General features: G+C 37.5%; 1 protein-coding gene across 3 annotated transcripts in view; it reads right to left on the reverse strand.

Moving 5' to 3' along the window:
* EPB41L4B (erythrocyte membrane protein band 4.1 like 4B) overlaps positions 1–12482 on the reverse strand; it is a 164814-nt gene that overhangs the window by 20009 nt on the left and 132323 nt on the right. For 2 of the 3 annotated variants that reach the window (XM_052704242.1, XM_052704241.1), the window contains exons 20-22: positions 10382–10486; positions 6727–6865; positions 6195–6272 (exon numbers count right to left, since the gene is read on the reverse strand). In XM_052704242.1, the coding sequence (XP_052560202.1) occupies positions 6195–6272; positions 6727–6865; positions 10382–10486 (322 nt within the window). The remainder of the gene's footprint in view (positions 1–6194; positions 6273–6726; positions 6866–10381; positions 10487–12482) is intronic. The other variant, XM_052704243.1, reaches the window with a different exon arrangement.

Below are 12482 nucleotides of genomic sequence, written 5' to 3' on the forward strand. Positions count from 1 at the left end.
CTGTCACACATTTACAGAGCACACCAAGTTATTCTGTTTGGCATGCAGATAAAGGGAAAATAAATATTCATTGAGCCTATGAATTTAAATCCCTTAAATGAGGGGTCAGATAAAAGGTAAATCTAAATGTTCACAGTTCATCTTTGAGCATTTTCTCCTTTTGTTTCTTGACTAACTCTGTGTGCCCCTCTGTAATGGGCAAATGGGAGCAAATCCCCAAATAGCTGAGTAGCAGGCAAAGCATTTTATATTTTTCAGAGAATGTTAAAATATGATCCAGCAGGCAGCCTCAGAGTCTCGTTGCGTTCCCAGGCACTCAGTTACCTTGAATGCTAGTAATTCAATACACTGCTTATAAGAGTGGCACCCACAGGTAAAGCTGTGTGCTCAAGCTACGTGCCGAGCTACATATCGGTTTTTATAGTGCTTTGTGTGTGTACATTATCAGAAGCAGCTATTGAAAGGTGTGAAAGACTTACCCATTATTTTGGCTGCTTGAGAGCCGTGGCTGCTTTTAAATGCTTTAAGTCCCTTCTCTAGTTATTAGCACACTTTATGTAACCCAGAGATGCTCAGGCAATTTTCATTTGCTTGAATAAGACGGCGTGCTCCCAGCAGCCTGGCACTGCATGCAGCACTGAGCACCACCCCTCTGCAACCCGCTCTCAAATGTCTTATACCCAAATTGCCTGAGCAGTACTACGTGCCCCTTTCAATCTTAGCTGGTTGAACATGCAATGCTCTTTTCTCCAGCGGGAAAAAAGATCCTCTGCAATATCAATATTTCAATCTAAAGCATTCCCTGGGTTCCTATGGAACTAGATTTATTGCCTGCTGCTACAAGCCTTTTGTATAAAGGTTGTTTGCTTTAGCAATTGCTGCTCTTTCCTGTTTCTTAGTTTAATATGAACTTAAAGGGCACGAACTTGAAACTGGGAATAAATGTACATTTAACTTGTTGTTTACTTTGTATTCCTATTTGTATATGTAGGTGCACATGCAACTGACAGACCTCTCCTTTGAGCAAATTGTTTTGCTAATAACTGACCTTTGCATATAAGCTATCCAATTTGAACATGCAAATACTGTAATTGAGAGGCTGGCCCAGAAAAAAAGCATTTTTTAAAACTACTTCTTTTGAATGCAGGTATATTTATGGCTTCCGGTCCAACTTTTAATAAGAAATATATGTGTATGTATATTTAATGAAGATGTATAAGTAAAAAGCTTCTAATTCTGAAATATGCTATACAGTCTACTTATTTTGAGGAGACCTAGTTTACCTTCACTATGTAGTTCACAATAAGTAAAGCATTTATAAACTTGTCTCTAAGAGGTTTTAGAGATCTCTTGGGCACACAGAGATACTGGATCTGTATTTGCAGCCAAGCAGAGTAGATTGGTGCTACCTAATGCTCTTATCAGATATTAGTCTTAAACTACATTATAGCAACTTTTATTTAGAAATCAGTGCCATGAAGACTGGTTAGGGAGCTATTACAGTTTGATCTATTTACCTGTCTTACACTGAAAACCAAAGCAAAAAGATGTTTAAAATGAAGACAAAATAAACTGAAACAATTTCACACTCTCTTGTTATTTGGCTTATTGCAAGCTTGTAAAATCATCATGAATATTTAGCAACTAAACCTATAATCAGCATTTTTTAAAATCAAAATAACTAATTTCAATGGGACATAGAATGAGATTATTTACCTCTCCTCCACTACTCACTGCCATTTACTCACTGTAACTAACTGTTGAGAATTTACAAGGATGTCTTGATGCCTCCGTCAAGTTACTGATACTTCTCAGTGTCTCCAGCAGATGACTGCCTTTTGACTTGTTTGCCTTCATTTTATTCCCAAAATTGTAGGTGCTAATGCATCAAATTCTGCGTTGTTTCAGACTCAGTGTGATCACTTCAAGCAATCAGGAGTGCTTACAGTAGTACTGAAATAAAATATTTGTTTGCAATCTGCCTTAAATAAAAAATCTACTTTTACACTGAAGGCCATGTATTTTTCATTTTAAAGTATCATGCTAGTAATCTATGCCTTTTAAATGTTGTATCTCAAGGTTTGAAAAAGCAAATGATTTTTTATTTACTTTTCTCTGCCAATAGATGGCAGGTGAAGCTCCAGAAATTTCTCCTCTGGATCCAGCATGAAATAACACGTAAAGTTTGCAAGTATGCAGCCAGCTGTAAATAAATGCTCTCCAATATCTTCTGAGATGTGATCATGGTTTAGCACTAGCCTGTACACCTCACATTATAAAACTTAGCTAAAGGTTACAAATAGTTCCATTTTATATATAAAACTGTACATTCTTATTTACTTTGTCCTACTCCATTAGGTGAAACTGAAGTTGGAACATATAGCCTTTCTGCTTTGGTTGGGAAGGTATTTGACAGCATGATGTAGCAGCTGATACATTCATTCGGGAGCTTGGGACTAAGCTTTCTGTAATCAAACAAGAAAGCTCTGCATTCGTACCCGTGTCACAGATCATGCTCACTGTAAGCTGGAACAGAATAGCTGTCAGCTTAAGCTTTGATTTCCAATTCCATAAAAGCTAGAAACATGCGAGAGAGGGAGATGCAGCTTGATGGCAGAAAGAGCCTACAAAAGTGACAAGACTTGTTTTAATAAGCTTCGGTAAGGATGCTCATAATGTGATACTACAATTCTTCATATATAATGCTGTATTAAAAAAATAAAACCAGTTCATTTTTGAAATAGAGAATGCAGCAGTCATTGCATCATGATAACATATAAGCCAGGCACAGTGTTTAAAGTCTCAATGAAATGGTACAGAAAGACAGAAATTTTGTCCTGCATTTGCTGTAGTGATTTGAAGGACAGTATGCAGTGTGTTGTAATCAGTTAACTAAAAGATTTACTTGAAAAATGAAAAAAGTATGCACAAAGCTCATACTTTGAGGCATGCAGATCACAGAAGGATACTTTTCACTTCTAGGCAATCTGCATACACTATTTCTCCTGCAAAATGATTTTCTGCCTTGCTGTTGCCCTGCTATTATTGGCAGTCCAAGTATTGATGACTAAGTGACCACTAGAGCTCAGTTGGTTCTCATGCACATCACAGTAATTCCTCCAGGCTGACAGAGTAGACAAATTTGGCTGCTCTGATCCCTGCATGGTACGCTGGCTGAATACCATTAATCCAATCTATTCACTAATCCCTCCATTTTTATAAGTTAATTTGATTTTGTGAGCTCCGCTTTAACTCTGATCCTTAGCACGTTTTAAAGGTTCCACTTTATGGGCAACAGTAGCAAATCATGTATAAAACCCAAGGCCATCAAGAAGCATCAACGATTAGACACTGAACAACAAAGATCATGCACCTGAATCAGTGACTATTAATCACTCTATGCCAGCAGTGTTACAGAAGAGTAGGAAGGATGCCTGAAACTGCTTCAAATTAACAACAGCCCTTTGGTGAACATGGGAAGTTTGGCAGCACACATCGTAACCAATAAAAATAAATAAATAAATAAGGTTGGTTTTAGGTGTCCAATTTAAGAACCATGGTCCAGACACCAAAGAGAAGTCAGCTGTTTGAATGTCCTACTGCAGGAAACCCTGACTATGTAGGAACCTGAACTTACAGCTATTTTACCTTAAGCAAATTAGGCAGCATGAGAGACCCTCTAAGCATTGTACATGTCTCCGAGTAGGAAACAAACACCAGTACAATTAACAACAACTTTCCAAGGGTCAAACCACAGTGCGTAAAACCAGCACGCTACCACTGAATTGCTACGAACACAAAGCTGAGCTGAATATAATCTGACCCTCAAATGACAGCACATGTTGCCACAACAAAATTATCAAATATCTAAAGTTATGTATTTCCCTTTAGCTTTCTTTTGTTTGGAGACTCACTCCCTTATAAGTAAACTTTTCATTCAAACCTCAGCTGACAGAAATCTATAGTCAGTGAAACTGCAGGGAAAGGTCTGTACACAGTAACTACTCTTCAGAGAACAGGCTGACCTTTACAGACATTAAACAAAACAAGAAGGGCTGATTGATGCTGTTCAGTACATGCTCTTCAAAATATTAAAACCAAGAAAGTCATGGAGGGTTAGTTTATGAACATGAAGAATGAAAAATTTTGTCAGTGGATGATGGGGTAGGAAAGAGGAAATAGTGAAAGGGTAAAATATCTAGAGAAGAAAAGCTATTTCCTTGGCTGGAAGAGAAAGACTACAATGTGAATTTCTGTTAAATGGAAACAAAACACAAATCCACATTGTCTAGAGCAGGTCAGTTGCAAAAGTCACCGTGACTCAGTTTCAAAAATTTGGGTTATCAAAGTAAGCTATTGTACAATATTTTTAATTAGAATAAGAAATATATTTGCAATCTCCAGAGAATCATTACTTGCAGTTTAACTCCTATCATTTTTAATAGTGAGAAGTATAACATAACCTGTCTGTCTGTTTCAGTCTGCCTGTATCTTGTCGACCTAAACTACAGGCAAAGATGTCATACCTTGCAGCTTTTTCTCTCTTTCCTTTGCTTTGTTCTAATTTACTCTTCCCCCAGAAACGTACAGAGGGAGGTGTTTTGCCCTGGATACCTCTCCTCCTACCACTTTCTGGAATGGGATGGTTTTGTGTTCCAGCACTTCAAGAAGTTTCTAGGTAATCATTCCCATTTCAGTAGACAGCTCAAATTGCAGTGGTACGTTCAGCTGAAAAAAACAGATACATCTCTCCTACACGGTAGATGGGGGAGAGGTAAGCACTGTTGCCCTTACTAGTGCTGGAACAGTTCTCTCAGTGAGGAGTCCTGGGGGGTTAGAAAGACCCTTAAATTTCATTTTCTGCAGTTAAGAGTCTTAACATCTGCATTATGCAAAAACTGTTCAGCTGTGTCAGGTTGAAGGGCAGAGATAATGAACAGGACTTTGATGGTAGGTGAAGAACATAAAACTTGCTTACTGACCCTGCTGAACTTATACAGGAAACAACGTGCCCTCGAGGTCTATTGTTTATAATAGGCTCAAAATTGCATGAGAGAGACAAGCTTTCCAGATCTCTGTCCCTCTAGGGTAAGCATCCATTCCTAAACTGCTCTATACCAGTGACAATTTGAGCATCTTCTTAGCGCCCTTGCACCAAATCTATCTTTCTATCCACAGCAGCAGCTCCCTAGGCATAGCACACCCCATGCCCACACCATAGCTCAGTGCTGACACAGGACTCGCAGGAATACTAGGTAATAGGACACATGCAGTTATTTACAGATTGGTACCACAATATCCCTGAAGCAAAAGGCATGTCCCCACAATACTTGTGTGATACTGTAAACTAGGACCTATCCATGTAGTGAAAGCAACATCCAGAGCAGTATTTTAATGTGTACAGTTGTGTAAGATGTACTGCTGTGCTTTTCATAGGCTTTCATAGGCTTTACATGTAGTTTCTTGGCAAAAATGGCTTTTGACAGCAGCACAGCTATGTGGCATTAGAGCTGTTTCCAAGCAGGACAATTTGGAGAAAGTTGAGGATCTTATTGTGATCCTTCAAGTAATCTCCTGGAAATCTGAGGTGAAAGTCCTAGATCATTGAAATCAAGAACCATTTTGATTTCAGTGGGACAGCATATCTCCGTTGCTTTTAACTAAAAACACAGATCACATACTTCTAGAAAATGAAGTTAATAATCAACATGTTATAGCCTATTTTGCCTCAAACTGAAGCACAACACTATGTTAATGAAATACAGAAGTGCATGTACACGTCTTTGATTTGGCTGTTGGATAAGGCCTGAATGAAACTTGTGTTGAAAAGAATAAACTTTCCAGAAAACTACTAAAAGCAAGTCTATGATTGTAGTAGGAATCTACATTAAAGGGACAAAAGAGGCTGGAGAAACCAGTGCAGCAAGGCGTAAAGATACTCAGGAAGAAGAGAGAAATGAAAAGCCATCCAACAATAAAGAACCCCATTCAAAATCTCAGCTTTCTTGATGTGGACTGATTTTCTGAGATGCTGAGCTGAGTTTGACAGGTGCTCAGGACCACTGAAAATCAAGCAAACTTACTTAATTCCTGTGCATTATCCAACATGCTGCATAGCATCCCATTCATTCCAGCTCCAGACAAATTATTGAAAACTTTCACATTTTTTCTGGCCGCAAACTATAATTATTTACCATAGGTGTGGCCTCTGTGAAATCCATCAGAAGGTCACCTGGCTCCAGAGCAAAAGTACTTCCAGCATCTGTGGAACTCTAAAATGAAGGAGAAACTCAGCTTTGAAAAAGCATTTAGTTTCTGTAATCTTACGGTGGGGCTGTTTTGTTTCATTTTGTTTTTAATTCTTTAAAGCATAAATTGCCAAATGGATTTCAAATTGCACACATTTTTTAAAAATATGGCTACTCAGGAGAGACAGACAAACAAAACCATGCAAATTTGAGATCAAATTGAACAATTTAATCCTGATCTACTGACCTCCAAGGTTGTGAAAACCTATTATTGATTTCAGTTGGGTCTTCAAGGAGGCTCTGAACATTTTCTGGCAGTTGTATTTACAACATAGGTTAAACATGTGGCCACAACTAAGCACTGAAAACTACTCTGAAATTTAGAATTACTTCATCTAAGAAAAATATTACTTGCAACTTCCTCCCAGCCTTCCTAAATGCTCTCCAACTGACATAAGCTCATCTCTTTGCACCTTACCTTGCCACCAGGTGAAAGCTGTGTTTGTCCTTCTGATGTCTGTGGTGTGCACATTTTCTGTGACCCAGGAGATGCTGAAGATACAGATGTTGATGCTGCTGCTGCTGCTGCCAGTGCTGGAGGAAGGTCATCTTCATCACTGCAGTTGAGAAAAACAGACAGATCTTCTCATTAGAAAATATGGCTTGACTTTTAACTGTAACTGTTCTGGAAGAGGCACTGGAGTTCGTTTACTCTTCCATTTGTAATGCAGTATTTATAGCTAAATTTCCAACTAAATTAAATTTATTAAGCTTTAAAGATTCCATGAAAGTCAGTCAGTTAGTCAACTCTCATCTACAAATGGAAATCTAATAGTTCTGATGTGTAAGCAGTGTTTCTATGGAGCATGTTTATGTGAATACATAAACTTATTTGATATTACTCTACTTTAATGTTGATATTCTCTTCTACAGAGGCTGGCTTTATTGATAATAACAGATCTGGTTAGATCCATCCACGAGACTGACTGCTTTATTGGCTTAAGTCAATAAAGGGGAATTTGGCACTCATTACACAGGTAGTCCATAATATCATTTTCAAACTGATTTTAAAAGGATTTTGATCAACTCCAGAAAAGTGCTTTGTAGAAAAATTCTTGTAAATATATGTGGTTTTTTTTTCTGTCCCATTTATTCAGTTTACAAAGAAAAGATTTTATTTAAAACCACATTGTACACTTCCCTTTCCCTCGGTTCAGCAAGCTGAGTTCTTTCCATCTCACCTAACCTCACCACTAAATGAGAAACAGAGAATATATTACCTTCATCTACTTTTGTAGAGCCCCATTGGCTACAAATCATTGGTATCAGTTGGCCCAGGGTCAGAATTTTTCCAGTTGCTAATTGGAATTGCACAGAAATAAGCAGTTACAATCTGGCCTACAGAACCTTTAGTAGTGGGAATGACATGTGAAAAGGAAAGACTACAGTTTGACAGTTTAAAGCATGGGGAAAAATGACTTCTTTTCTGCTCAGAAGATGGCATACATTTTAACTACCAATTAAATAGTCTCAGTGCACAGAACCCTGCCATCCCAGTTTGACAGACACTAGCAGAATTTGGTTTAGTGTTACCTGAAGTCAGCATGATGTGCAAAACAACATTTCAAAACTACATTACATACAGAGTATCCAGACCTGTGATGGATTGTTTGACTGACAACATTATGTTTTCTTATTATGATAAAAAGGTATGGCCATTAATATTATCTTTTTCATGGTTCATTTTTTATTTCTTCTGGGAAAGGCTAGAAATTATCACCAGAGCATATACAATACATTGTTTGCATTCTGGAAAGAGAATGCAAAAATCTTTTGGACCTACTAAGTATGCAATTTCTTAACAAGCCAAATTTTGGTTGTTGACCTATTTAATCTCTCTTTCAGAAACATGTAGCTGACATTTTCTCAGCTCTTGCTCCCTACACTCAGTAGGAACACATTGGCACCTTCTCCATCCTTGCTGGGTAAAGCTGTTCTATTGCATATAAGGAAGTGGAAAATTGTCAAGAACTTGCCAGTTCAGAACAGCTTCTTCAGATCTGCAAGCTAAAGTGTTAGGCTTTAGTCTTATCAGTTACCAAGCTATCAACACGCTAGCTAAAAGTTTGAGCACTAGTTGTCTTCATTGCCTACCCTGACATATTTATTTTCATTATTCTATGTCCAATTACCAACATTTAGCCTCTTTTAGCGGTCACTTTCTATTTACAGGTAAATACAGCTTTTGCAGTCCCACCCTACTCTGGTGAAATTTTTTTTTCTCAGACAGTTAATCACTGATTTCTAACTCTCTTGCTATTCTCAAAACTAGCTTATCCTACTATTTTACTTTATTAGTCCCATGGCAAATCTTCTGTTTTGGCATACATAGTGTCACTGAAGTATCTGTAACTCAAAATTGTCTACATGGCATAATCTTGCTCTCTTTTTTTTTTTTTTGCATCTAGTAGTACTGGAGAATCAAGTTAAACAATTCCTGTAGGTTAAAGCTCAAATCAAACAATCTTCCAAGTATGCATACAAAACCTGTGACTATGCCTGTAATAGGTCTGCACATTAGTGTGCTCAAAGAGGAGCATCAGCTATCATGCTCTCTTCATTATCTGCTACGTGCACAGCATAGCATAATTGATCCTCTCAGTGTCACAGCCATTTCTCTTACTATGTAAAAATCCCTGCATTATATAAAAATCCAACAAATCAGAAGCACGTTGAATATGTAGGGAACTTCCTTCTCCTGGCTTGTAGAAAACAGGATAGTAGAAATGGTGTATCATCCAAGAAAAAGCCTACTGGTGCTTGAGGTCTGCTGGGCATAGTGAGTAAACAGGCTTTCAGACCTTGAGAAACCACTCCTAGGAAATGCTGTCAAGTTACCTGTCATGCATTACCTTCAGAATTAGCAAGATAGGATGGGAATCTGAGTTCTCTTCCCATCCTGAGTGGTCAATTCCCAATTCTGGTCTCATTTCCAAACCATACTGGCTGATGCACAGTAAATGAGCTTTGTCATGGTCTGCTTACCAAGCTGTGGCTGCACTCTCATATGTTAGCCTTGGTTTCTTGAACAAGTAAAGATTTGGCTAGATGCTTCTTTAGCTTCTACCCTCAATTTGATTCATTCTTCTGTTTCTTCTCCTAAATAATTTTTCAGTTTTAGTGACGTAGGTCTTTATTTTTGTTCCATATCAAAAGCCAGCATTATTGACAATGAGACAGAAAATAATTACATATTGACATTTACTAGAAACCTTTGGGATGGGAGGAAATCTTGCTGATTGTGCTATATATTTAGTGGCACTAGAATGTTCAATTACTATATGTACTAACAGTTCCGCAGAGAAAGCATATATAACTTTTTTTCTCCATTCTTCTATTAGTAAATTTATGCTAATACTCTTTTTTATTTCTTTTCTTTTTTATTCTTTTTTTGGTTTTCCACTCTGTTCAATCGTCTAGTTTCCAATGACCTGAACCATCTGATGGTTTTGATGGTTCATGTGAAGGACAAATCAACACACTAATTTCCATGTTTATCCCTAGACTCTAACATTAGATGAATTGGGTGTAAATGGGATGCCAAATCTCTGTAGGCACAGATTACTCCTGCCTAACTTAGCTGCCATAGCTGTAGCTGTAGCACGCTCAGTAACTTCCGCATGTGACCAAATTACAGAGAGAGACAGAGACAGAACACTCACTCTTTCCAGAGGGAATGGCTGAACACAGCTTGAACACCCAGCAGCTAAGGACTGTTTCCCTCATTTTGCAAATGGGATTGTAATGAAGCAGATAGAGCAGCCTTCTCCAACTCACACCAGGTCTTTGACATTTCATGTGGAAAAGAGATTTTTAATTTCTAATCAATAAGCTCCAAAAAAAAGCAAAGGGGCTGCACATCAGAAGTTAGTAACTGCAGAGAGATGGCAAATTCACCGAGTATTAAAAGCTTTAAGATTCTCAGAGATGAAAGGAATGGTATCAGCCTAAGATCATTATCATGTAATTGCACTCACGCCTTTCAGAAAGCATAGCTAGAGCAATTATTAGCATCTCCTTCTTTTACAGCTGTACCAGGCAAAAACATGAAGACAGTATTATATGTTACTCACAAGCTGTACTGTCTTGTTAACTTCCTCACACGAGAAACTTTAATTTCCTGCTTTTCTGGAGGGCCAGATGATGGCGTAGTTTCAGGTCGCACTGGAGCTGGACTTCTAAAAATAACAAGAAAAATATATGTGACACAGTCTTTATTTAAACTACTTCAGGCATGTTAACAAAGTTCTAACTCATCAACACATGTTTATCTTGCAAATTCACAAGTGCTCATTGAAGTTCATCCTTTTGTTCCATTTATAGTCCACAGGCCAGTGTGCATGAACAGAAAAGGACATGTGAATCCACTCTCCTGTGCACTGCATGCCTTTTATAAAAGCAGTAGCTGATTAAAAATACAGAACCTATGTGAAAGCCCATGTGGAAGCGTTGCTGTTTCCAAAAGACAACATTTTAATAATGGCCCAGCTATTCAGTCATGTCAGAAATATTTTTACGCAAAAAGCTTTTAGCAAAAATTAATTTTATGGACTGCAAAACCTGTTCTGCTCAAAATTGAAGGATAATGTTTAACTTTGGGTAAAAACTGTATCGAAAAGAACAGTTCAAGGGAAATTAACTAATGGATTTGATCAAAAAATATACACTTATTAGAAATAAATGCAAAACTGAAATATGTTTCAGATGCTCACGAATGTGAAACACAACTGCAGAGCTCCAGCAAAGATCAGAAATGGGAATGAGGAGACCCATGTAAAAGGATCTGCTCCTCAACCATTTATTCTTAGAGTTGACTAAGACTCGGATACAAGATTTTCATGATCTTGGGAAGAAACATTTTCAGTCATGAACTTAAGTGACACGAAGAGAAATGAACTATCTTAAATACTACTTTTATTTGAAGCAGCACATTATGATTAAATACACTGCATGTGTATTAGAAATGCTATAAACATAATAAATATGCCAAATATTGAAGGAGCAAATTCAAAGTCTTGATTTACAAATAACCTATGGGCTGTTTTCTGCAATCTAATCTGAAGTCAGATACTATATTAAGTACCTAAGTAGCCTTATTGCTAGCCAGTGGGACTACTCATGCACTGAAGGACATACCACAACTGGGGTGTGAAGTGATTCAACCTTGTCTCTAAAATTATGCGTTTGCATTGAATTTTTTAAGTTCACTTGCAAATCAGTCTTCTAAAGTCATAGTAAGATAAACACATAATCTTCAAGATTGCAGATCCCTCTGATGCTGACGTGGGCTTATAAATGTATTAATTATCTGATAACTTCTGAACCTGTTCTCCAGCTACAACTGAGCACATCAGGAAGGCATAGCCTTCAGACTATATTTTCAGGTTTCCTGTATGTTTCTTTGTCACTGCATACATATTGTAAGATGAAAGAATTCTGCAAGAGTACTAAGGACATGCAAATCATAAACAAGTTAGACTTAGACTTAGACTTAACTAGAGTTAGACTGCTCTTTAGACAGTTTGTGCTAAATCAAAAGTAGCTTCTGACAACTGAAAAAAATGTAAGCTAGTGTTATCCAAAGTGATTTTCATTTCAAGTTTTGACATAAGTAGGATAAATATGTGAAGACCTTTTTAATGACTGGATCTGATGGTCAAATCCTCAAGGGGTGTCAATGTGTATAATTCCATTATTTTCAGCTCATAAGTTCAGAAAAATATCAGATAAAATTGTTGCCCTGAGTGAGCAGTTCCTACAATTCTCCAATAACTTCCCATGCTGATAGTTTCAAAAGCTACACCTCTCTCACCAACTGAAGGAAGCAGGAGCAGAAACAGTGATATCAACTACACTGAAAAAGGTGCTTAAAAATTATAATGAGCAACGCGCTCATACTATCAAGGTACTCGGGAAACAGCACAGTAACAAATCTAATTCTAGTTCATTGCCGCTCCAAATTTCTGAAGATAGCATTATAATCTGTGATGAAAGTAAATCAGATATTTTAATAAAAATTAAAAACTGAAATGACCATTTCAGTTCCTTCAGAAAAGTTCATTTTACAAAGTCTGTATACCTCCTTCGATTCCCTGGGATTACAATCTTTAAAAAGGGGGAGGAGGTGGAACTTTTGAAACAGTTATCTTAGCCCTCAAATTCTGTTTTTTTCTT

This window comes from Tympanuchus pallidicinctus, unplaced genomic scaffold (assembly GCF_026119805.1).
Source record: "Tympanuchus pallidicinctus isolate F22 unplaced genomic scaffold, pur_lepc_1.0 scaffold5, whole genome shotgun sequence".
In the NCBI taxonomy this organism is placed as follows: domain Eukaryota; kingdom Metazoa; phylum Chordata; class Aves; order Galliformes; family Phasianidae; genus Tympanuchus; species Tympanuchus pallidicinctus.